General features: G+C 40.3%; 1 protein-coding gene across 2 annotated transcripts in view; it reads left to right on the top strand.

The window, feature by feature from the left end:
- Positions 1-235: 235 nt before the first annotated feature.
- The window catches only part of LOC148025703 (uncharacterized), a 53,595-nt gene continuing 29,288 nt past the window's right edge, over positions 236-24,542 (top strand). The window contains exons 1-14 of one of the 2 annotated variants that reach the window (XM_087692924.1): positions 236-631; positions 729-975; positions 1,125-1,699; positions 1,851-2,253; positions 8,632-8,752; positions 16,629-16,822; positions 16,935-17,035; positions 17,131-17,364; positions 17,553-17,716; positions 17,837-18,028; positions 21,514-21,573; positions 21,701-21,837; positions 21,919-22,001; positions 22,085-22,344. In XM_087692924.1, coding sequence (XP_087549050.1) covers positions 1,156-1,699; positions 1,851-2,253; positions 8,632-8,752; positions 16,629-16,822; positions 16,935-17,035; positions 17,131-17,364; positions 17,553-17,716; positions 17,837-18,028; positions 21,514-21,573; positions 21,701-21,837; positions 21,919-22,001; positions 22,085-22,344 — 2,493 coding nt within the window. In that variant the 5' untranslated portion in view covers positions 236-631; positions 729-975; positions 1,125-1,155. Of the gene's footprint in view, positions 632-723; positions 976-1,124; positions 1,700-1,850; positions 2,254-8,631; positions 8,753-16,628; positions 16,823-16,934; positions 17,036-17,130; positions 17,365-17,552; positions 17,717-17,836; positions 18,029-21,513; positions 21,574-21,700; positions 21,838-21,918; positions 22,002-22,084; positions 22,345-24,542 lie in introns of both variants that reach the window. The other variant, XM_087692925.1, reaches the window with a different exon arrangement.

The following is a 24,542-nucleotide window of genomic DNA, read 5'->3' as shown; positions in this document are numbered from 1 at the left end:
TAATTGTGTATGCAAAAAAACTCTTTAACTTGTGCAACTATTGTGGAGAAGAATTGCACGCACAAGTCGACTGGCGTGTGGCTCGGCGCTAAGCATTGTGAAGTAGAACGAGTCGACTCTCCGCGGTCTCTTGTGGAAATTTGAAAAGGTCGGGGAGTCCTCGGCAACGTCTTCGTGGTCGTATCGAGATATCGCTTTTATAATAAATGTTGCGTATTGGAGTTTGTATTATAATATATATTTATTACCAGCAACGACAAGCCATCGTGTTCTCTTTCTCATCATCGTCATTGCCATAATCGACGCAGAAGGAGAAGCATCACAGCCGGCTTGATTCTTTGGAAGTCTGATCGACGGGTCCGTCCTCATCTGCCACCATCTCACTCCACATCGTCATCATCGACCGAGAAGAGAAGCAGCAACACAGCCGTCTCGATTCATTGTTAGCAGGGAGTCGTTTCTTCGGCTACTGCCTCATCTGCCATCACCTCATTCCATAACCTTTCTCCTGCTGGAACGTTCAGCACAGGTACTGAAGAAGCAGAGAGGGAGCGCCAGGTGCTTCTCGGCCCCTATCGCACAAGCTGACGATCGTACAAATCACACTCAGACATCCATACACCGTCTAAAGGTATTCCTTTCTGAGGAAACCCTTGTTGGCCTGGCAAGCACGACATGTCTTACGTTCGTACAACAATTCTCTCATCAATTCATGTTCTCTAGTGCAGTAGGCTTTGCTAGAGGCAGCACAGAGCGCCTGGCAACTTTGTGATGATTTTCTAGAGTAACCGATTCCAAGATCATCAGTTAATCTTACTCGAAAGTGAAGCAATTTTGGCAAAGTAGTCTCTGTGAACGATAACCAGTGCCTCGAATATCCTTATCTCAAATCAGATTCTTGCGTGTTGCAAGGCCATCGCTAAAAGTTCACTGCATTTGGTCGGTTGCCTTTGCGGTTTGAGAGACTGAAATCAGGTAGTGAGCTGCTGCATCCTTTTACTAGTATCACTCACAGCATTCGTCTCTTATGCCCATTGAAAAGTACTGTCACCTTCTGGCTCGTGTTGTACTTGATGGATCTGGATAGGTCTTGATATGTATTGTCATAATTAATTTGGACACAGGTATCAATCTGAGCTGCAAAGTGTTTGGAATATGCCTGCTAACCTTACAAGACTTACAACTGTCAGTCGGCAGCCATCTATACGTGATTATGATCCTGATCGCCATGCAGTACCCTTGAGCTTCATCTTACATTCGCATTCCCAGGATGAAGCAAATATTGGTCCAGCACTTTCCAATCAATACTTGCGGTGGGGTGAAAATGAATTTAACTTGGAAGGAAGTTTCAGAATTCTTTTGTATGATGCACCATCTGCCAAAGTAAAGGAGCTTGTATTCTCAGCAGAACAAGATTTTGACTCCAATGTGTTGACTATTCTAGAATCTGCCAACCTCCCAGAGCAAGAGGCAGTGTCTTCCTTAAACACATTCAATTATGATGCAAATCCTCACGAATCGGATCCTCTCCTATGTGAGACTATCCTTCGTTGTATTTTTGCTCAAGGTACTTCAGGTTTCAGTCTTGAAGAGAGATTGAAAATGACAGAGAAGATCAAGCAGGCATTTTCATTGGCTGATTCTTCTTATCAGGAGGTCAAATCACGTGCCATGGTGGCTGTCCAGTACAGACGAGCTGGTACATTACGTTCAAAATTCTACACTTGTTTATTTATCAAATGGCATTGATGAAACTTTACAAGAATAATTGTTGTTTAGCATATCAACTCAGTCAAATAAGAGAGTTTGCTATGTGAGGAAGAACTCAGTGCATTAGTTTCATAATGCAGAAATTCAAGCACAGTTGGAAGATTTGCAGCAGGATAATGGCTGGACCTTGCTTCCACATCATTTTGAAAGCCTAATTTCTTATGAAGAATATAAAGTGGAAGAACTCAAATGTCTCTCTAATATGAGAGGGCTCGTGCAAGAGTTGCCTGACTTTTGTGCACAGATCAAGATTTCCATAGAATCTGCTGATATGCCAAGCACTGTGATTACACCATGCATGAAAAGCAGATCTTGCTACAGACGGGCTGATGCACCCAGAGTTTACTGTACTATTATGGTTATACCTGCAGGTCAGCATCAAGACCATAACGAAGATAAAACTCCTATTTACAGAACTAAGGAAGCTGGATATGTAGAGCGTGCGGAATGGGATGAGAAATCACCATGGATTTCTATTAATAGGTAAATATTTTATTTTTGTATTTTTTCAATGTTTGAGGTGCTTTTCAAGCTTTTGCTTCTTCTTTGGATGGGACATTCCTTAGTATGGATTGGGAGCAAGTTAGCTGAAAATATCCAGTCCTTCAAGCTGATACAGCTTCTGTTTTGAATGGAGGTACTAGTAATCAGTTAATTACGGGATCATTCTGTATGCATGTGGCCAGGCATTATTGTTCTGGACACACATTGTATATTGGAGAATGCCAACAAGGCAGATGGATGCAGGCTAGCTAGTAGGAGATGCAATTTACTAACAAGAGACTAGATGCCCAGCAACTTGACAAACTACCCATCCATTATGCAGGCAGGCATATATTGAAGGGAATAATTTACAGCTCTTTTTCCCATTCCATGTATATCAGCCATTTTTTGAATATCAAACTGTGATATCTTCAAGATAGCAGGGACTGACAGAAAATGAGAACATGCTTATGTTGGGAGGGCGATGGAACAATAGCAAAAGCTCTAATTTAAATATGGAGATAAAACGATCAATAGTATTGATTCACGGTGAAACAATGCCTCTGAACTTGTCATGTAAATGGAGGAGAGTCTACACTAGTAAAAGGAGGAGAGTCTACGCTAGTAAAAGTAAGGTAATGTGTGAAGCAGGAAATGCACCTGGCATCAGGAAACCCCCCCCACTTAAACTCCATTTGGGCACAACATGGATAAGAAATTGTGCACAAAGAGAGGGAGGGAGGATCAACATTCCTTATGAATGGTGACCATAAGTACAAATCTAGGATGATGAAGAGTAAAACATTCATAGGAATTGTTGATAAGAAATGGAAGAATAGCTCTGTACACAAGAAGATGTAGCTCCATGTATGGTATGCAGGATTGGAAGAGTGCAGGAGGTTACTAGGAGCAATCAAAATTACGGCTAGCATTAAATATTAATTTACATGCATTAATGCCTAATTATCGCACCTTAATTCAGCCCACGCAAGCTGTAATTTTACTAAATTGTTGAGATCCAGTTCCCAAAAACGTTTTCTTAGTTTGCATGGGCGTTTTTGCCAATGTGGCAGCCTTCTAAACCAAAATTTCAGCATTATTCAGTCATTTTATTAATTTACATGATTAAATAATCTCAAAAATTAATTTCAACTCTTCTAACCTTGCCCAAAATGAAGTGTGCCCATCCATAATTAAATTGGCTAGGCCATTTACAACCTCGAGTGGTCCCCAACCTTTGTTGACCCTTAGACTGATATTAATTAATTAATTAATTAATGCTAGTTCCTAGTATCACTAGTGACACTTATTGGCCAAATAATTGTCCCAGGGTCAAAACTGATACCAACTGACTCCCAAAGCCCAGCTAACATAACTTATCACAGCTTTTGCCTTTGACACTCAATGCAGCCTTGGGTCCTTGGCCTGTTACCATGAAATAACTGCCATGTGCATCACATGTGCTAAACAACCTTGTACATTTAATTAATAACTTAGTCCAATGTTATCACGTTCTTGTGACATTCTCCCACTTATTGGAAGAGGGAGTTCTTGTGAAGTCTCTATTTTGGTGGCAGAACTTTGGATATGCATTGGAGACACTTTAGTATTTAGCCATGAGAATCCTTGCTTAGGATTGCTTTTCAAGTGCATATGAGAGAAACTGGAGTGTATTCTTTTATGTGCATAAAGATTTGCAATCGGCTTAATATATGATAGTTGAGCAGCTAGTCTATCGCGGTACTAACTTATACATGATGAGGGCTATGATGAGCATGGGTAGTTCAAAAAGCAGGTAAACACTTGACCATAAAATTTAAAATTTGTTGTTTTAAACTTTAAAGTTTATACTTTACAATTTAGACTTTAGTATTTACAATCTTATGTGCATTGTGTAGGTGAACATTGATACATTCAAGTTGATGGGCAATGCTCTTCCAAGTGTACATTAGGAGATAGATGAGGAGGAGATAATCTTTGTGGAGCTATAGAGAGCTTATAGCAATAGATACTCATGACACTTATAGTTAGCATGCTCATGGGTGAGGAGTTTGAGTAGGTGGCAGCAGGGGCATAGTCTTTTGGCACCCTTTCGACATCGAGGAGGGGTGGTTCAAGTGGCTTGTAGACATATGTGAGGCAGGGCTTTAGTAGCTCCCATCCCGTGTCTCATGATGACATTCCCCCTTGCCTCATTATTGAGGATGAGTATGAGAGTGTCTCATCATATGATGTTGAGGAGTCATCTTCAGACTCCCTTGATAAGCAATCAGATGGTTTTGATGATGATGATGATAGTGGTGTTGCATCATAGGCCTCTCTCTTTTTTGTATCTACTATCATTGTATCCACTACGATTCATCATCCATGTATGTACTAGACTTTAGTTGTATCACATGTTGCATGCAGCACATGCGATTGCGGGGGCCATTCTCATGTAGCTGTTTTCACTTTAAACATGTGTCCTATCATTTAATGATTTGTAGTTTAAAAAAAAATCAAGCCATTTTTTTAAAAACTAATATCCTACTGTACTTTATAAAATCATAAGGTACCATTTAGTACCGTATTTTATTGTAATACCATATCGTTTTTGATAATTACGTGCGGGATTTCTTTAATGGGATGATCAATTTATCCGAGTTATTCTTTCAAATGACTAATGTCAAACATGGGATGAATTTGGATGTCTAGAGGTAAATACAAGAGGTAAGACATGCTATTGATCTTCTTGGTAATTCGGAATGGCTTATAGTAACTTAAAGATAAATTATAATTCTAGTTGGTAGTCATAAAATTAGAGTCCTTTGGGACTTTAAGATAAACCCATACGCTTGTTTGGAGCTCTTGATGAGGAGCATGATCTTGGGTTGTTTCGAAAATTTTCCTTTGCAATTGACAATATTTCTTGCATATCACGCATGAAGTCAACTATGGATTGCAACTTGACTCCTTGGAGCTTGATGACAATTGGTGGTTTCGGCTCATAATTGTACATTAGTATAAACGGGCTAATTGAGTATAGTTGAATGCTTAGTATTGTTATAAGCAAACTCAATTTATGGAAGATAATACTCCCAATTAAATTGTCTATGGGAGATGTACGCAAGCAGCATGTTCTTATGGTTTGATGTATTCCTTTAATTTGTTTATTAGTTTAGGATGATTCGACGATAACGTAGACAATTGGGTCTCCAATTTTAAGAAGACCATTTGCCAAGAATGGTGAGTGATCTTAGGATCAGAGTTATGGACTATTTCAATGGGTAAACTGTAAAGTTTATAAAGATCCTTGATAAAGAGACTAGCTAGTTTATGGCTTTTGGTGGTCATCTTTGTTGGAATAAATCAAGCCTTTTTCATTAACTAGTCGACCATGACTGAGATTGCATCATGGCCTTGATTCATATGGAGCAATCCCACTACAACATCCATAGAGATACAATTCTATTTTTTATTAGGAATTTTTAAAGAATGTAACCTCCTTGGTTATTTGTGCTTGTTTAGCTTTATTAAGCTAACATTGCGGACAATCACACATTTGACTCAACCAAAATCTTTGTGTGCAACCAATAGAAATACTGGCTAACCAAGGCTAAGTCCCATGCGAGGCACATCATTACACTCATACAGAATATTCTTGCAAATATTGTCATCATCAGTACACACACTTTGTATCGATAACCTTATTGGTTGCGCCCTTATGTATAGTTGCACTAGTGCCACATACGAAAGGTTTGATACTATACCATAGTTTAGGTACCGTACCTTACGTATTAGTACCATAAGATCCAACTTAATGGATACATCTTTTCCATTCGAACTACACTTTGGGACGAGCTAAATGCTCCTTATATTAATATGATTCTCCCATGAGATTAGGTTATTTGAGATTCAAACAATCTCTCTCAACCTTCTCTCTCTCAAGCCTACACTTCTCTTTTTTGTATGATAATGCATGTATGATGTATCCACTCCCATCTATGTAGTTATAAGTTGTAGGTAGCAGTAGCGCATGTTGCGTATGCAGCATTAGGTTTTGACATGCTACCCTCAAGTACTCATCTTATATACTCTAATAGCATTGCTATTTAGACTTGAAATATCTATTCTATTATTTTTAGTCCAAAATAATTAAGTTATTTTTTTTCGTACTAATATCGTACCATACCTTATAAAATCTCAAGGTACCATTTAGTATCGTATTTTATCGTACCGTACCTTACCGTATCGTATCTTTCGTACCTAACAACTATGTATGATGTAGATGGAGACCTCCAAACAGCAAATTGATGGTCGGAAACATGCCACCTAGGGATGGATAATGATGAGTTGTAGTTAGTGATGGTTGGACAGAAGATGGTAGGTGGCTCATGGTTGAAATTAGCATGGTGGAGTGAGAAACATGCACCAAAGGATGAGGCCGAATGGCGGGCAGTCTATAATTAATAAATGTTGAAGGGTACTCTAAAAAATTAGGGTTTTGGGGGACCATTGAAACTCTCTCGAACTGTGTACCAAATTTCAGCATGGAGCCAACTCCCAAGATTGAGTATGGGCATATCCTTATGGTTCTAGGCACCACACAAAGTCCGACATTCCTCCTATGTATTGCATGATTTCATCATCTTTGTACTAGGGCACTTGGGCAAGTGAACAATTTCCCACGAGGGACACTGTCCAAGTGGCACCTGCTGCATGAGCATTCTTCAACATGTAGCATTCCATCTCCACCTCACTCATCTCTTCTTCCCCTTTTTGGGCTTGAGAGGGGGTGTTGAGAAACCCTTCACCCTTCACCCGCAGTTTGCGTTTTTGTATTTCTACGTTTTGTATCTAGGGTTTGCAGCCCCAAAAAGGGGCGCCACCCTAGACTTTGACTATGCCTATTTATAGGCCACTCTCTCATTCATTCCTCACGGCTGATTCATTTAGTCCATCACCTCTTCTCTCCAGCCTCTCCACTGCCCTCACACCCCCTTAGGAGGACATTGCGGTTCATGGTTCATGGCTGTCTTCATCATCTTCCTTGAACTACGGCACCCTTGTTCCCTTGTATCACATTCACTCCATGATTCAAGTCTTCATTATTCCATTCATCAAAGTTTCTTCTCTCTTCTCTTCTCTTCTCCATGTTTACCGAGTTCACTCCGTGTTCCTCCCTGTAAACCCTACTGTCTCGTTGGTATGTCATCTTTTGATAGATGGCATGTTGGACAACAAAAACGTAGGTGCTACAACAGTTGCCCAATGGGAGAGATGGCAACAGCTTGTCACTTGGCACTAGATGTTGAAAATGGAGGTTAATCAGGTGCTATGATGCAGATGGAGACCTCCAAACAGCAAATTGATGGTTGGAAACAGGCCACCTAGGGTTGGATAATGATGAGTTGCAATGAGTGATGGTTGGATAGAAGATGGTAGGTGGCTCATGGTTGAAATTAGCACGGTGGAGTGAGAAACCTGCACCAAAGGATGAGGCTGAATGGCGGCTAGTGTGTTTATTTATAAATGTTGAAGGGTGCTCCAAAAAATTAGGGTTTTGGGGGACCATTGAAACTCTCTCGAACCGTGTACCAAATTTGTATTTTTCATTAATTAAGCATGCTCTGGGGTTGTTTTAAGGTGCTAATCAACTATAAAGTGTGTTTTAGCTCAACATGCCTCATGGATAAGAAGTTGGATGGTTGGCCAAGCTGGTGGGCTTCAATAGTTTTAACTTAAGCCTTAAGCTATAAAAGAGAAGGGTTGTGATCCAATGGAGAGTGCCATTCAAAAGTTTTTGGGACCTAAAAAAGAGTGGCCAAAAAATAAGCTCACTTACCAAAGTGGATACAAAAGATCATATTGACCAAAGCAACTAAAATAGAATAGAGTTCTTAGTGTGCCTCCTTGGTTGAGCTAGGGCTTGCAACTAGGAGATGACCATGATTGCTAATAGAATAGTAAGTTCTACTGAAATTTGAGAAAGCTAGGCTGAAGAAACAATGGTAAGCAATTTTTCAAACTCTCCAATAGAGTATTAGAGACCCTTCAGAATGATTTAAACATAATAAATCTTCTCTTAATCCTTTTGTTTTGCATGCTGTAATTAGAATTCGAATTCCCATAAACAACTTTGTTTTGTCCTAATTGAGTTAGCTTATGAAGGTGCTCTAAGAAAGTTTTTTAAATGAGAACTATTTCAAATTGTTCATTAGTGTATAACATGTGGCAAGTCAAGTTTTGATGCAAGGGCGAATACTGAAAATGAAAGTGAGTTTAGAGTGCTGATTAATACTTTTCATGCCTTTGGTTTGGTGACCAATCATTTTTCGTTATCCTCAATCTTTTCTTCTTGACGAGTGACACATATAACTTGTGCTTTGTTCTTTGTAGTATCCATGATCAACTGTGCATAAAAATGTGGCGAAAAAGCACTCTAACTGGGCTGTCCAAAGGATCTAAAGAGCTCGAATTAGGGTCCTTTATACGTAATCTAAGTCAACGGAGAAGAAAGGTAATCAAGAGTAGAATTTATTACTTGAGTTTTGTTAAAAAGTAGCCAGGAGTTATTGAGAACATACATGTTGTTTGTTCATAAATAATTTTAGTCCTATTTTCTTAGAAGCTTTGTTTAAGTTCCCTTTGGTTCAGTACAGTTTCCGATAGATAGAGATGCCTTAGTTTTTTCCTTAACGTCTCTCTCAATCTCATAAAGACTTTGTCCCTGGCAACTCAGGTGTTGGCATTGTCTGTCAAAAATTGTTCTTTTGATATAGGTGATGTGCTTGGCATGGTGTCAGGTAGCAGATTCTTTGAGCAGGCAGTGGCATAAGCATGGTATTCACTCTTATGAGTTTATTGTTATGAAGAGTTTGTATATTGATTCCCTTTGCAATAGCCAATGGCTTGAAACCATACAGTTTTTCATACTCATCTTTTGTTCCTTTTTACTTTTTAAAAGCATTCTTTACATTCATGTTTCTATCCATGATTGCCCTCAGCTGGCGATCAAAGATTGTCATTGACTACGTGTGTTTCCCTGCTTTTTCGATAGTCTTTGTGTTGTTCTTGCCTAAGCATAATCTAATTTATATATTTATGTAATATAATACTGATCTCAGAAGAAGACGCGTATATTGCTCGTTGTTGTGGTACAAACATTTTGGCTCACTTGGTCATATTACATTGCAACAATGATGGCTACTATGGTTTGTATAGAAGTCAAACTTCATATTTTTGGCTATATGGGAATAGTTGGCTTGTTCTGGTTTGAAAGCTGAGTCTCCTGCCTTTGGTTTTAGGAAGAAAAATTAGCTATGGCTAAAAGAGTATCTCCTGGATAGGAGATCTCCAGCATGAAGGACACTGATTTTTGCTGTTTGATGTTAAACTTGTTGGTCACCAATAAAACTTGGAACTCCTATTCTAGGTGCTAGTCATGTTCTTAATCAAGCAGCAGTGTACCCCAAAATGTAATCCAAAGGCTGAAAAATTCTGCTCATGCTGCTGAAACTAGTTCGGGTACTGGTGAGGCCAAAAGGGCATCATTGAGATTCAAGAGTGGCCGATGGGATGCTGTCAAGATGTATGGGCTTTCACAAGAAGTTGTTTCCATATCAAATCTTACTAAAAGTGATGGCAAGCTCTCAATCTGAGCAATCAAAAACTTATACTTGTATTCCAATGTGCTCCGAACATAGTAGATAATACGCAAGCACTTGGACTTGCCCTTGTGCATCCAAACAATGGGTGCTCCCCTAGGTTAGCAAGTTACTTGGATCATGCCCTTCTAGAATAGCTGCACAATTTATCCTTAGAGCTCATTTGTGCTCATCTAAATCCTATGACACCATTTGATGGGGTCTTATGTGTTCTACAACCCTTTTCCCAAACAACTCCTAGTTACTCCAAGAACTTCCAATTTTCTTGGGTTTGAGTTGTGTGTCTCAAGTTTCAAAATATGCACGTAAATGCCAAAGACCAAAATGCATAACTTGAGATGCCCCTTAGCTAGGCTCTTCTACTCAATAAGAGAAGAATGATGGGTTTCAATATATGCTTGCTTAAGCTAATAGTTTGATGAATGATTATATCCATGAAAATGAGGGGAAAGCAGCTAGTTTGCCACAAGAAGAACAGTGGCAGTTTTGGGGACAAACATTGTGTTGCAACAAATTGCAGCCTTCGATGAGAGAGTGCCATCTTCTATTTCATAGGCCGAACTCCCTCATTGCCTGTGAGTAAGTTTATGATGGATCCAAAGGGTTCTTCTCGGTCCTCTTTTGCACCTTGGAACCTCATGTTCGCATCATGCAACACATTCCTTTGTTCTTGGATGTACAACTAGTTCATGTTGTTCCGTGGTGGCCCATGGAGGAATTCCAAGATGATCTTAGGCAATCTTGTCACATTTGTGTGGAAGTGGTGAACTTTCCTTTGCATCTTTGGTGGCTTCTTCCTTTGGTCTTGTGCTCATTGGGACAGGTTTTGGTGGACCCTCACTTGGCACCCTAAAATAAAAGTAGAGCTTTCTTGTTTGTGGGATATGGGCAATCTGTGTCCCATCAACGTATGTTTTGAGGCTCTTGGTTTGCAAGCCTTGGTTTATGAATTGAAATGGTGAATCCTTGTTGGGCATTGGAAGGCAACCATGACCTTGAAGCACCACAACATTGAGTGGATTGTGAGGTAGATGTGCCTATGCAAGTTAGGTTTTGTCTCAACAACAATATGTGGCTTCTCTTGGTCCTCTTGGATAAAATGGGAAAATGGATTTGCATAACCTTGGGCTTGAGGGTGAGCCTCGTCTTACCTCTTACGAATAAGACCCAAAGGAAGCTCCTTAGGTGTGTGTGGTGAAGCACCATGTGCATTAAGGACCCCATTTGGCTCCATTGCATCCACCCCAACCCATATTACTTAGTCTTTTTAATGGCATGATTTTATACTAAGCCTAAGTCATCTCAGATGCCATGGGTAGGTGTGGCTGATAAAAGTACCTAAGATTTTACTTTGTGGTTAGACGCATGGGGAAGATTGCTTACTTCAAGATATTCTCTTCATAACCAGCGGCAGTAGTATCCTTCTTGTATGACAATTGTTGGCATGCAGAGGGTAGACTTTATGGATGTCATTCAAAGTGAGATGGATGTGAAGATATGCTAGGGCTTGTACTGAGAGAATGCAGAATGTATGAACACGGCTAAAGCACAATAACTCCAACAATAACACAACAAATGCAAAACTCAAAACACAAAATGCAAACACAAACAAAGAGAAGAGAACTCTAAAGTGAATGAAATAATGCAGTAAATGAATGTAAGAGTGTACAAATGCTCAAGGGCAGAGTATGAATGATTTTGGAGGGTGATGTCCATCCGAGATAGATTCCGAGGGTAGAGTATGAATGATTTTGGAGGGTGATGTCCATCCGAGATAGATTCCGAGTGCTGAAACTGCTAGTCAGAGCTGTAAGAGCATGGAGGAAGGCTGGAGACTGTCAGCCAATGCTGAAAACAGTCATGCAACAGCAAAAGAGGAGAGAATGATGTAGCCAGGCAGCTGGACAGCAAAACACAAATGTTGCAGCATTTGGTTGATGATGGCAGCCTATTGCCTGGCTCCAAGAGGTATAAACACAGGCAGGGCAGGTGTTGATGATGACGTGGACTGCTGGCGGCAGCAATAGAGCAGCAAATGCAGCAGAAGCAAGCCTCTAGATAGCATGGTAATGGCTGAAATCAGGTCGCTTGGGGTTGGAAGGTGAAGGGCTGCAGTTAGCAAGGCCTGGATAGCTGGTAGAAGGGAGTTGATTGCTGAAATTTGCACTGAAGAGTGAGAAACCTGCACACGAGGATAGGGCTGAATAGTGGGCAGCCTGTCTACTTATAGATATAGAAGGATCCTCCCATATTAGCGTTTTGCATGTGGTACATAGAAACTCTCTAGAACCGCTTTCCATTTGATGAAACATTTGGTAATTTACATGTTTTGGGGCTGTTTTAAAGAGCTAATCAATGTGTTTTGTATTTTTTTCTCAACAATGGAGAGGTTCTAGGTAGGCGAGTTTGCAACTACAAAAAGTAAAGCATTTCAACAATAGTTTTTACTTGTCCACATATTATGAAGCTAGTATTGTAGAGTGTAAAGGGCCATATGGGAGTAAACAATATAGAATGTGGAGAACCATTTTGCTGGTAATTTGGATGTATTTTATGCATTGGAACACAAGCAACACCCAATGGCTGGTGCCATTTATGTAGATACGGATTATTGCTATTTTGATCCGTTGTCATTCTTGTCATAGATTTGGGGTTATGTTGGCTATTCATTCTTCATTGCAACCTTCATTACTTTGTCTAGATGTCCAAGGCGAATTCTTGATAGTGAAGATTATGTATGAAGGCAAGGTTCTATGGTTAGTGGTTGTGTATGCACCCAATGTGTGTATATCCATGTATTTGGAGCAGACAAGAAAGCCATCAGGGGATATGTATAGAAGATGGTTCTGGTAGAAAGCCATCTTCATCTCCAAATCCTCAGTAGGTGTCATCCATTTGTTGGTTGTGTGTATCTGAATAATGTCCATCTTAATGATGTGGTTCAACTCCTCTCTATTGAGCTCCAAGTGGGGCAATCTAAGTTGTACTGTAGTGGTGGAAGATGATCCTCTAGTGCGAGCCAAGCGTATCTCTGTCTTGGCCCGGTCTAAAGCCTATGTAGGAAATTTAGTGTTTGGAAGAGGGCCTTTGTCACTTGAGATGGTGCTCCCATCTCTTCTTTGATAATCTCATGCCTTTGAACCATCCGTGAAATCATTAGTACTAGGGGTCTCTCCATCTTCTCCCACCCCTCATATATCTCCTCTCCCCTAGGTAGTGGTTGATCTTCTGTGGCTCTACTCGTGTGGTAGAGACTTGATCCCCATATAGGGGCCTTGTGAAGAAATACTCTAACACAGAAATACAAATAACACCATACGACAAAGCACAGACTGATAGAAGAACATAGTTAGGGTTAGGGTAACTCAGAGACAATGAACACAGAGAATGAATGAAGTGATATGACTACTAAATATACAATGCTCATGCATGAAACACACTATGTAGTGAATGAATACTGAACCTCGAACTCCTGTATCTCAAGGATCAGGGCAAGGGTAATGAGTTAGAGAGTGTGTTGTACTCCAAATGGATCTCAAATCGCAGCAAGGCAGCCTTGGAGTGTTGAACAACAGTAAACGCAGCCTGTGCGTGGTTGGACCTGATGCAAATGTAGTCTAGAGAGAGAGAGTGCTTTAAACGCAGGCTGAGGATAGAGAAAATCTGTAAATGCAAGCTGAGATGCTGATGGCGACAGCTAGAGGAGAGAGAACTGGTAGGGCGGCAGCTGGGGCTTGCAAATGCAGCAATATGCTGACGTGGCAGGTTGTACAACAGGTGGATGGGTGGACAACAGTAGTTGCCTGGCTGGAAACTGCAGCAAAATGATGGTGGAGGGCTGGAAATAGTGCCAGATGAGTGAAGACTGCAATGGACAGCTTGGACTGCGATGTCCTCCATAAACAGGGTGTGGGCAGCAAGCTGAAAATATGTGAAACTTGCAAAAACGAGATTAAGGTTGAATGGAGGGCAACATACCTATTTATAGAAAGTTTGGGCCCTCCCAAGGGGATTTGTGCTTATGGGGCGTAGACACTCTCTAGGAACACATTTCTTTTAAATAAACGAGGTTACTTTCTTAATTAAGCATGTTTTGGGATTGTTTAAGTGAAACTAATGCATTTTTAGCTCAACACGCCCCATACAAAAGTGCTAGTGTGACCAAAGTATCAAAGAGCCAGAGCTTTGTCCAAGGCTTCTGATTGTGTATGCATGTGTGATGGCTCTCTATCATCCCCAAAGCCACATTGCCTCGTGTCAATCTATCCTTTGTTGCTCTTCTCAAAGTGAAACTTGGTCTTGAAAATGTAGTCCCCAAGTAAACATACCTCTGGACCACCTCCACTATCTCCTCTCCGTATGTGAAAATGGGGTATTGATCGTTAGATCCACTAGGAGGAAGTGTTAAAAGACCATAACCTTGGTTTTCCCAGGGTTCATTGTGAGATCCTTGTTCTGACAAAAGGCTTGTAGTATTTATAGGTGGCGTTGCAATCCCTTTGGTGTACTAGAGATGAGGACTATATCATCGGCATACTGTAGTATGGGAATCATTGCCCCCCCTAGGCTAGCTCCCTCCTCTCCAAGTCTATCAATGTAGTTTGATATCTCATCAATATAGAAGCCGAATAGAGTAGGTGAGAGTGGGTGTCCCTGTTTCACCCCAATGGTGCTAGTGATCTCCTTCGATAGCCCTCCTGGTGCTCATACTTGTCCTGTGACATATGTGCACAATGCTAATATCTCGTGGGTATCTCTGTTTCACCCCAATGGTGTTGGTGATCTCCTTTGATAGCCCTCCTGGTGCTTATACTTGCCCTATGACAGACGTGCACAATGCTAATATCCCTTATCTCATCTCCATGGGGACCTCCAGCTCTTGTAGTCTCTGCATGAGCCTAGCATGTGGTATTGTGTTAAAGGTCTACAAAAATCCACAAAGTAGCAATATAACTGCCTCTCTTGTGCCCTGCTCTCCTCCATGATGGCTAGGAGAGTGAGTATATGATCAAGAGTGGAGTAATCCTTCTTAAACCCTGCTTGTCCACATGTTCGATGTTGGTGTTTCTTTGCCCATTTGCTCAACTCATGCTCTAGTATCGATCCATAAAGCTTGGCTAGCACGTGGCTAACCATGACCATCTTGTAGTTCGTAGGAACCATGGGGTCTCCAACTTTCAGGATTGATATTATAGTATTAGCTAACCAACTAGCAGGGAAGCCTTCACATATGTCCCTGTTGAATAGGTGGGCTAGAAGGGGTGCTAGGATGTCTCTGGTATGTGATAGGTGCTTTGCTACTAGTCCATCATGGTCTTGGGCTTGGCCATTCTAGAATCTATCGATGGCATGGCGAACCATCGCTGTGCTGAAGAAGGTAGATGATGTGGGTCCGTCCTTTGGTGGTTGGGCAATGGAGGTTGCTCATGTGCCTGGTATAATGAAGTAGCATATGCATGCCCCGTATCTAGGGAGGTGATGGTTGTATGGGCTTGGAGTGCTTGGAATGCTTTCCACACCTCCTTGCAATCATCCCAAGAATAGTTGACAAAAGTCGTGCTACAATCTGGTTAGAATTGCCCTCTTCTTCCACTGCACTAGGTGGTGAAAGATCGAGTGTGTCTGGCTTTGTGTATAGGTCCCTCGTGCTTTGCCTTGTGGGAGATGAAGACGCGCTTTCTTGGTGGAAAATGACAGTGATGGAAGGATGGCTGAACAAGACCCTGTTCAAATGCAAGGTCTTTCTTTGGAGAGTGATCATTGGTGGGCTTCCCCTTGCTTCGGCCCTTTCTAACATTGAACCTCAAATGGCAACTGCTTTTTTTGTACAACCAGCGTGGAAACTTCGCATCACAGATTTATTTCCTTCCCTTTGGCTAGGAAAATTTGGGCTCTTCTAACAGATATCTGGCAAGCGATTGTTTGGTCTATCATTGTGCCCTTTTGATTGGGTTTTTGCTAGGGTCAAATATCTCACCTTGTTGGAGCTTCATATAAAGGTCTTGTTCCATTTTTTCAGATTCTGGGGCTGTTGGCATAATTGGATCACCCGGAATGCTTTTGTCTTTGACTCTATGGGCGGGCGTCCAGGGGCACACAACCAATTTCAAGGGTCTTCTACACTAGTAGTTTGATCTTGTGCAACATGTTGATCTTCTCCCTAAGGAGGATTTATTGGCATACAACAATGTCTGCCGCCTCTTTGCCTTGATTTTTGTACTCTTTTAGTTATTTGATCTTCTGTAAAGCGAGTTTATGGATGGCATCTTGTAATCATGCAATCTTGTACTTTTTTCATAATTAATACAATTACCTATTACACACACACACACACACACACACACACACACACACACAGTATTTGTTTCATTTGTGTCTGTTTTTCTTAGCTGACCTGATGGTCTGGTGTAAATATTGCTACTTAATTTAATTATCTTCACGAAAAAAGAAAGAGTATTTGTGGAGTTTTTGTTACTATAGAACGGTCTTTTGATAGCCTTTTGGCTTCACGAGTGTTGTTGCTGTTGGGCTTGGTTGTCTTGAAGGCCTGATGTAAATATTTCTGTACATTAATTTAAACTACTTCTGGGAGAGAGAGAGAGAGAGAGAGAGAGAGAGAGAGAGAGAGAGAATGTCACACTACACCTTTCTTTGAAGTGTGTATGGATGTGTTAAACTTTGAACTCATCACTACAGCTTACTTGACACACTTGAACCTGTGGAAAACAGATAGCATCACATGGAGACCAATTTTTAGGTCAGGTTCTTTTGCCAATGAGAAGAATTGAATCCCAAGCAGCTCTGTCAGCTGACATTTGTGGGAGTATTCCAAAAAAATCCTATAGTCTTAGTAATCTTCATGGCGGAAACACTATGATATATCTTCAACTGCAATTCGAATTCCGCTGTGAGCTTCTCAGAAAGTGTGTGGTTTGGACTAAGAAGATAACACCTAAACAACTGTTGATACATGCATGCCATTCATTCTGTTTCTGCCTTAGTGGATCCTTTACCAGGTTTCATTGTCCTTCACAGGGATCCTGCATCTGATGAGATGTGGCTAAAGCCACCACTAAAGGATCTTCAAACAGCTTATGATGCTTTGGTTCAGGTGGCCTATGGGATGCATTTGGAAGGTTAATTCACCACCATATTTGTTTTAAATTTCAGTTCTCTCATTCATGCCTTCAATTCACAGTTTCTGTAACTTTGTACTGTTTTCCTTTACCAGGAGAATATCAACTTGAAAAGTGCTGGCGGAATATTCTTTTCTGCTTTGAGTCGCATTACAGACTAAGAAGAGAAAGATGCTGTCTGGCAGTTGTTAAGCATATGGCTCTATTATTTGAACCTCAAGTTGATTATTTGACAGCCCTTGTGGAAATATGGAAGCCCGTCTGTAAAGCTGCAAAAGAAGGAAAACTAACCCAGATCGAGCTCAGTTTGAATGCACAGATTATTTCCAGTAAGTATTTGCAAAACTCATTCATTTCTTTGCAACACTGTTTCTGGTTGCCTTTAAAAAATGCTTAGACTGCTGATATGTTGCTGATTAAGTAGCTTTCTTATTTTATGTAACAAAAGAAGGAGATACATGGTTATTTTATGTAACATCAATGAAAAATGTTAGAAGATGCGACTTTCTTTTGGCAGTGCTAATCAAGCCATCAATAAATGCAATTGAGGATTTCCAGTCACTCTTTCACCACAATCAATCAAACGGAGCACTGGCAAGCTTGATTGAACTTCTGTCCCTCATTCTTTGCTGGGATTCTGACCCTAGAGAAGCTATTGCATGCTTTAAAAGATGGGTTAAGGTCTGTAAAATAAAGATGTCCTTCTCTTGCTTGATATATGTTCGAACCGGAACTTTTTCTATGATGACAAACATGATGATGCTCAGTAAACTGAAAATCCAGATCGGGTGCTTGAAATAGGTTTCTTGCGCTCAAAGGTTTGAGAAACTTCTCTGTGAAAATAGCAAAAATGGGGAGATAACAGCAAAGATTTTCAGTATGGCAATCTCTTCTCTAAGGCAGGACTTCGACAGACTGATTTTGTGTCTTCAAAAGGAGCTACCAAGAGAAATTGATTTGTTTCAGATATGTGCATCTGAATACTACAGGCTGGTAAATCCAATTTGTCTGCTCTTTTAGCATTGTGATGATATGTGATAAAAAACAGACTTACAATGACAGACACATTGTTGACTGACATGGCTTTTGAAAAATAACTTGTGCATACTAGGTTTTATGTATAATCTCTCCAAATTGTACATGCATGTGTATCAAATAAGTGTACACAAGTATATCAGTGTAAGGGTAGGGATAATGCACAACTGTTTTGTGTAAATAAGAGAAAGTGACTTTCAATCCTATAGGAGACCCCAAGTGTCTGACCATCTCATGTTGCTGCAAAATCCTTCCTGGCTAAAGCAATTTATTTACATGAAAGTGACTCTCCATTCTATAGGAGACCCCAAGTATCTGATAATCTCTTGTGGCTGTGAAATCCTTCCTCGCAAAAGCAAGATGTGCCAACCATAGGGTTTTCAAAGGCAATATGTTTGGTTTGGAAACATCAATTTGCAACCTGATGTTGACCCAGATGAAAATAAAGTATCCTTGAGTATTTGATTTTCACAAGGGGTTAGCTGAAAGCTTGGGGGATCTAAATATATGTATCAACATGACCTCTTTCCCACTATTTGGGCTACTGTGAGGTGCACATTTAGAGGCCATCCCTGAGATTTGCAGTACATAAACTTATCCCAAATGCGTGAATATAGAATCAAGTAGTGCTCTAGGAGCCACATCCACTCCAATGGGATATCCCAAGTGTCTAGTGACCTCTCCATGGGAAGCAATCCCACGTCAACCCAAAGCATGCAAGTCTCTCAGAAGTCTCTTTTTTTACAACTGATTAGAATGGACTTCTGTGCATTAATGTCTAAATGTATCAACATGACCTCTTTCCCACTATTTGGGCTACTGTGAGGTGCACATGTAGAGGCCATTCCTGAGATTTGCAGTATATAAACTTATCCCAAATGCGTGAAGATAGAATCAAGTAGTGTTCTAGGAGCCACATCCACTCCAATGGGATATCCCAAGTGCCTAGTGACCTTTCCATGGGAAGCAATCTCATGCCAACCCAAAGCATGCAAGTCTCTCCGAAGTCTCTTTTTTTACAACTGATTATAATAGACTTCTGTGCATTAATGTAGAGGCCTGAAGCCAAACCTAATAATCTCCAATGGTCATTTTGCAAGGGATTATCCAAGGAGCTTAGCCCCACTAGGAAGAGATAATCTGACAAGATCTTCATCACCTATGAGCTTATCCAAGAGAGAGAGTAGAGGATGAGTCACCAAGCCAACAAAAAAGGCCTAAGGGGGCAACCTTGATGAAGGAATTTAGTAAGAGCAATCTCTTTAGTTATGCCCCCATTAAGCTCTATGCGTGCCACATAATCTAAGCTAATTTGTTTAACAATTGAAGCAGTGGTGCAGTCTTCCAATCAGTTGCCATTTGACCATTCAGATTTTAACCGGTCCATCACCATACCTGCAATATAATGATGAGCACCAATGATAGGATCTAAAAGGTTTTCTTGTAAGCTCAGCAGAGGAGTAATAATCTATACAATATCATGGATCGAGTGAGGCTTAGTAATCATGTGTGCTCTAGAGTCCTATAGTTTCAAAGTGTTATCTTTGGCATATTTTTGGTGGAGGTGAGCAAAGAAATCATTAGTCTGACAGTAGTTATCATGCAATGACTCTATAGGGGCCAGCAATTTAAACAAATTGTTCATTTTGGAGAGATTAAACCCTGAATATCAACAACTGAGTGCCAGTATCCAAGTCATTAGAGGAGTCCCCACTGTACTGTAAATTTAGGGTGTTCCAATAAAGATTGGAAGTGCCACAATTCACCCCAAACAGTGGAGGCATGCTAAACCCCATATACATGGAACAATTTACAAGCATTACTTTGAAAAACAGACCATGCATGCATGCCTTCGAAAAGTGCTTGTTTGCCAAATGAATCAATGAGCTGCGGCAGATATTCTGAGAACTGATCATGCATCTAAAGGGACTGATTGAAGTGCAGAGGCAAGTAGCCTAGCAAGGCCTTAAAAGCATCTACTAGCTGATGCAACATTTCCAACACTGCAAGAGATAGTGATTAGAGAGAGCATGTTGCTTCTCACCCAAATGTTCAGCACTGTTTGGACAAAAGAATCATTTTGACAAACATACACTCTGTACAATTTGGCCCAAGTAAAAGGATGCTAGATAGAATGATATGTATGAGCTGTCTGAGGAGGATGAGGCCAAGACCACATATCTTGCGTGAGACAGAAGCACTATTGCATTCTCTGATGCGTTCTTAATAGATATTTTCCTTTCCTTGGAAAAATTATGTTTGCAATTTTAGGTTTCTATGCACTTTGGCACCACCCAGGACAGTTGTACATCTAACATGCAGAATCTGTCCCTTTACAGAGGCATCATGCCTTTACAAGGACCCAATCATCCACTCCGTTTGATGAGGCATTCTAATTGCTTAATTGCTGCAATTCTGTTTTAAGCATATGAGAGCTATGGATATTATTATCATTATGATGCAGGGGATTGTTGAGATCCCCACATATGAGTGCATTCTGATACCATGGATCATGTCTCATAGATGCTCACACGTGTGCCCATTGCCAAATGTTTGGGAAGCCTATATTGCTGGGATTCATATATTTCAGAAATTCAGCCTGAAATATGCATTAGATGACCATCCATCTACCTTGCGTATCATTAGGTGCCACTTATGGCTCAAATTGATGTTTGTTGACCAGCATTGCTACATTAGAATACCCACCAAAGCCTGCATAAAAACATGGCTTGAGCAACAGAAACCTTGTTGCATAGCGAAGTAGGTTGTGCAATTGTAAATAGATCCATGATGTCAAAGGGGCCTCCAATTCATTCACTTCACCAAATCCTCGTAGATTGTCAATAATGAACTTTTTTAATGCATACATGGTCCATCAAACAATTGTCATAGCTTCAAGCTTATGTGTCCATTGTATGTAGAAGGCTAGCTTAGCAAAATCACATGGTTGTCTTGAGATTGTTGTCATTAGAAGTGGAGATTTATTTGTCTTGAGCATCGGTCAATGTCCAATATATTGTGGAAACATCTTATCCATAACAACTCAAAATGGGGATTAAGTCATTTTACATTTGAGAAGTTGTTGAATTGCTAATATTGAGCAATCAGTCCTTGACAATATTTAATTTTAGACTCCATATAAGTATGTGATAGGAATTAGGAGAAACATAGGATAGAATGGAGTGATTTCTGTGGAGACACCCTTAGTCACATGAGTTTTTCAGTTATTTGGATACATGAAGTTCCATCCTGTGTAAAATTTCAAATGAAGCATGTTCCCAGGGGGAGGCTTGCATGGGCATAATTTGTGCTTGCATGTTGACATATGCATCTGTAATATTTGTTGATGCATGCATATTGTATATTGTTTCCAGGAACATGTTTTTATATCATCAGTGAATAAAGGTGTTATCTTTCTTTTCTTTTTTGGCCAACTTCTGCAGATATCTCAATATATCACTGGGATTGTTGGTGCAGTGAAGATTACTTCACAAGATTTTGAAGTATTGGAAAACTGCTTCTATCATAAGTTCAAGTTGCTTGACATTCTTACAACAATGCAATATTCTTACGTCAAATGATGTTTCCTGATAAGTCATTAATTCCACTTCCAATTGTTACTTCTGACAGGATTTGACAAGAGAACTGGCTTTGTTTCACAAGCAGTTGGAAACAGGAAAAGTGAAAATGGATTTCATTGACCTACATGGTCTTTTGAGGGATCATATTCTTGATCTGATTGCTTCAATTAAGCCGCGCATGATTGAGTATGGCTTACTTCAAAAGAATTTCCATGTGATGTACTTATTTTACTGTATTTTAAAATGTACACTACCTGTTGTGTGCAGCTGGATCATTTCCAGCATTAGCGATGAAAAGTGGGAACCTATATCAGCACAGACAGAAGCATACTTCTCATGTTCTGTTGTAGGTACTATACTTGCTACTATAAAACTTAGATGTTCCAACGAAAGACAAATTTTTCTGAAGCTATTTAAAACTGATGGTATGCAGACCTGTACTTTATGATTAATGGTGTGGTTGAAAATATGACAAAACGGCTGTCCTATTTTCCGTTTGGAAAGCTGTACTACATACATGTTGAGGAGTCGATCTGTGCAGCAGTGAGAACTTACCTTCAGATTACAGAGAAATTATGCCTACAAGAGCTGCCAGATAATTTTGATGAGCATCATCATCGTCATTTTCTATCTCATCTCAAATCAGCACCCACTGCCAAAGCAGCATGCATCTCAAAAACGTTGTGTGTGAAGGCAAGCTCTCTCACATTAATCAAATGCTGCTTTGTTCCTAATCTTTTATTTGTGTGTTCATTGAGTTTTTTGTCTAAGTTCTTTCTCCTCCAAGAGGACCTGACCTTTTGTCAATGCTGCTTTGTTCCTAATCTTTTATTTGTGTGTTCATTGAGTTTTTTGTCTAAGTTCTTTCTCCTCAAAGAGGACCTGACCTTTTGTCAATGCGTATAAGACTACAAAAGGTTAACAGTATAATAACTTGAGTATTGTGCCCAAATAAATGTTCCAAAATAACTATGAGAACCATCACATTATTACCAAATTTGTGTTTAAGCCTTAAGTGCCAAGTTAGGTGTACTGAAGAATAACTTTAATACTGGATTGAAATTTGGGAAAACCTTCAAACTGCAAGTCAGTTTCCATAAGTATGTTCCCTAATTCCACAGCAAAATCAATGTATTTTTTACATGGAACCGTGTTGAGCTAATGATCATGAGAAACAGATTGCCAGTGGCTGCAATAAGCGAGTGAAAATCCTTTACATTTAAGCAGTGATGACACGGGCTTTCTTGAGGAAAGCACATATGGGACAATGGGCAGGTGATATTTTTCTAGGAAATGGCTAGCCCACCAGTAGAACCTACCAAGGATGCAATGCGATAAAACAAATTGTGCATGAGTGGGAGTTTGCTATTATAGAACTGTCTTAGGTTTGGTTTCCACAAGGCCAAAGCCCAGTAACTTGGATAGAGGAGTTTAAGGACATTTACCTAGAGCATGAAGAGAGTAGTCAGAGACAACATGAGAGGAGCATTGTTGGCGCCTTTTTCTGAGGTTATTTTTTTGACAGGCATCTTGATGGTCTTTATTGCCTTGATTCTTATTATCAGCAGCTTGCTGAATCACCTATTGATCGAGCTTCATCACATAAGGAGTTTTTGCAAGCTATGCATGTATGGCATTGGACACTTGGCCATGTGAACTATCCTACATTGATGTAGCTTCGGTTAGAGGATATGGTAAAAGGTCTTCCTAAAGTCCACCTTCCAACCATTGATTCTTCTTATCAGCAGCTTGCTGAATCACGTATTGATCGAGCTTCATCAGCTAAGGATTGTTTGCAAGCTATGCATTTATGGAATTGGAGACTTGGCCACATTAACTATCCTTTACTGATGTAGCTCTCGTTAGAGAATATGGTCAAAGGTTTTCCTTAAGTCCACCTTCCAACCAATCACATAAAGGCTGCCTACTTGGTAAGATGCACAGATTTTCTTTTCCAAAGGATTTGCATGTAGGTGCGCTTTCTAAATTGCACCTACTTCGCAGTGATGTTTGTGGTGCTATGGGGACTAGGTTGATTGATAGATTCCTCTATTTTGTCACATTCGTAGATGACTCCTCAAGATTCACTTGGGTTTATGAGCTGAAATCTAAGTCAGAAGTATTCTCTCGTTGCAAAATTTTTATTGGGATGGTGAAGAACCAAAGCAGCTTTCATATTTGGCCCAAGGGGTGAAGTGTCTCTCAAAACCATTGTCAAATTATCTTGCATCACATGGTATAATCATAAATGCACCATTTCTTGCTCCCCCAACAAAATGGAGTAGTGGAGTAGAAGAGCCAATCACTTACAAAGATTGCTTAATGTATATCTAAGAATTTACCCAATGCCTTTTGGCTTGATTCTATCCTTTGTGCCACATATGTTTTGAATAGGTGCTCCACAAGAGATTTGAGGACCATCACTCCTTGTCAGGCATGGATTGGCTCTAAGCCCTCCGCCTCTCATACGAGGACATTTAGTTTGTTTGGCATATCCTCATGTGCCTTTTTAGAAAAGACGCAAGCTTGATGAGAGTTGTTGGTGCATCTTTTATCAACCCTCAACAGGCAAGACTATTTTCAAGTTATAATTGCTGAAAATTCCACTCATCTTTTGCTGGACTGTCAAAAACAGCCCACTATCGATGCCTCCGACATCTTTGCAATCTTGTTATGTTGTTTACTAATTGTTTCATGGCTCATGAGTCTCCTTAGGCTTTAGTTCCACCATATACAGGTTCATTACAAGAGCTGAATCAGCTTGATTAACATGAGCAACAACAGCCTGATATATTGTCCCATGAGTGGCCACTATTGATGAAACAACTTTGGAACACACTAGGGCTGACATGCAGCAGCCCAAAAGGGTCCCCCCGCTGGCTGCTCGACAT

Source organism: Lygodium microphyllum, chromosome 14 (assembly GCF_053477565.2).
Source record: "Lygodium microphyllum isolate KBCC chromosome 14, Lygodium_microphyllum_v1.1.10, whole genome shotgun sequence".
NCBI classification, from domain to species: domain Eukaryota; kingdom Viridiplantae; phylum Streptophyta; class Polypodiopsida; order Schizaeales; family Lygodiaceae; genus Lygodium; species Lygodium microphyllum.
This window is presented reverse-complemented; position numbering and strand designations above follow the sequence as displayed.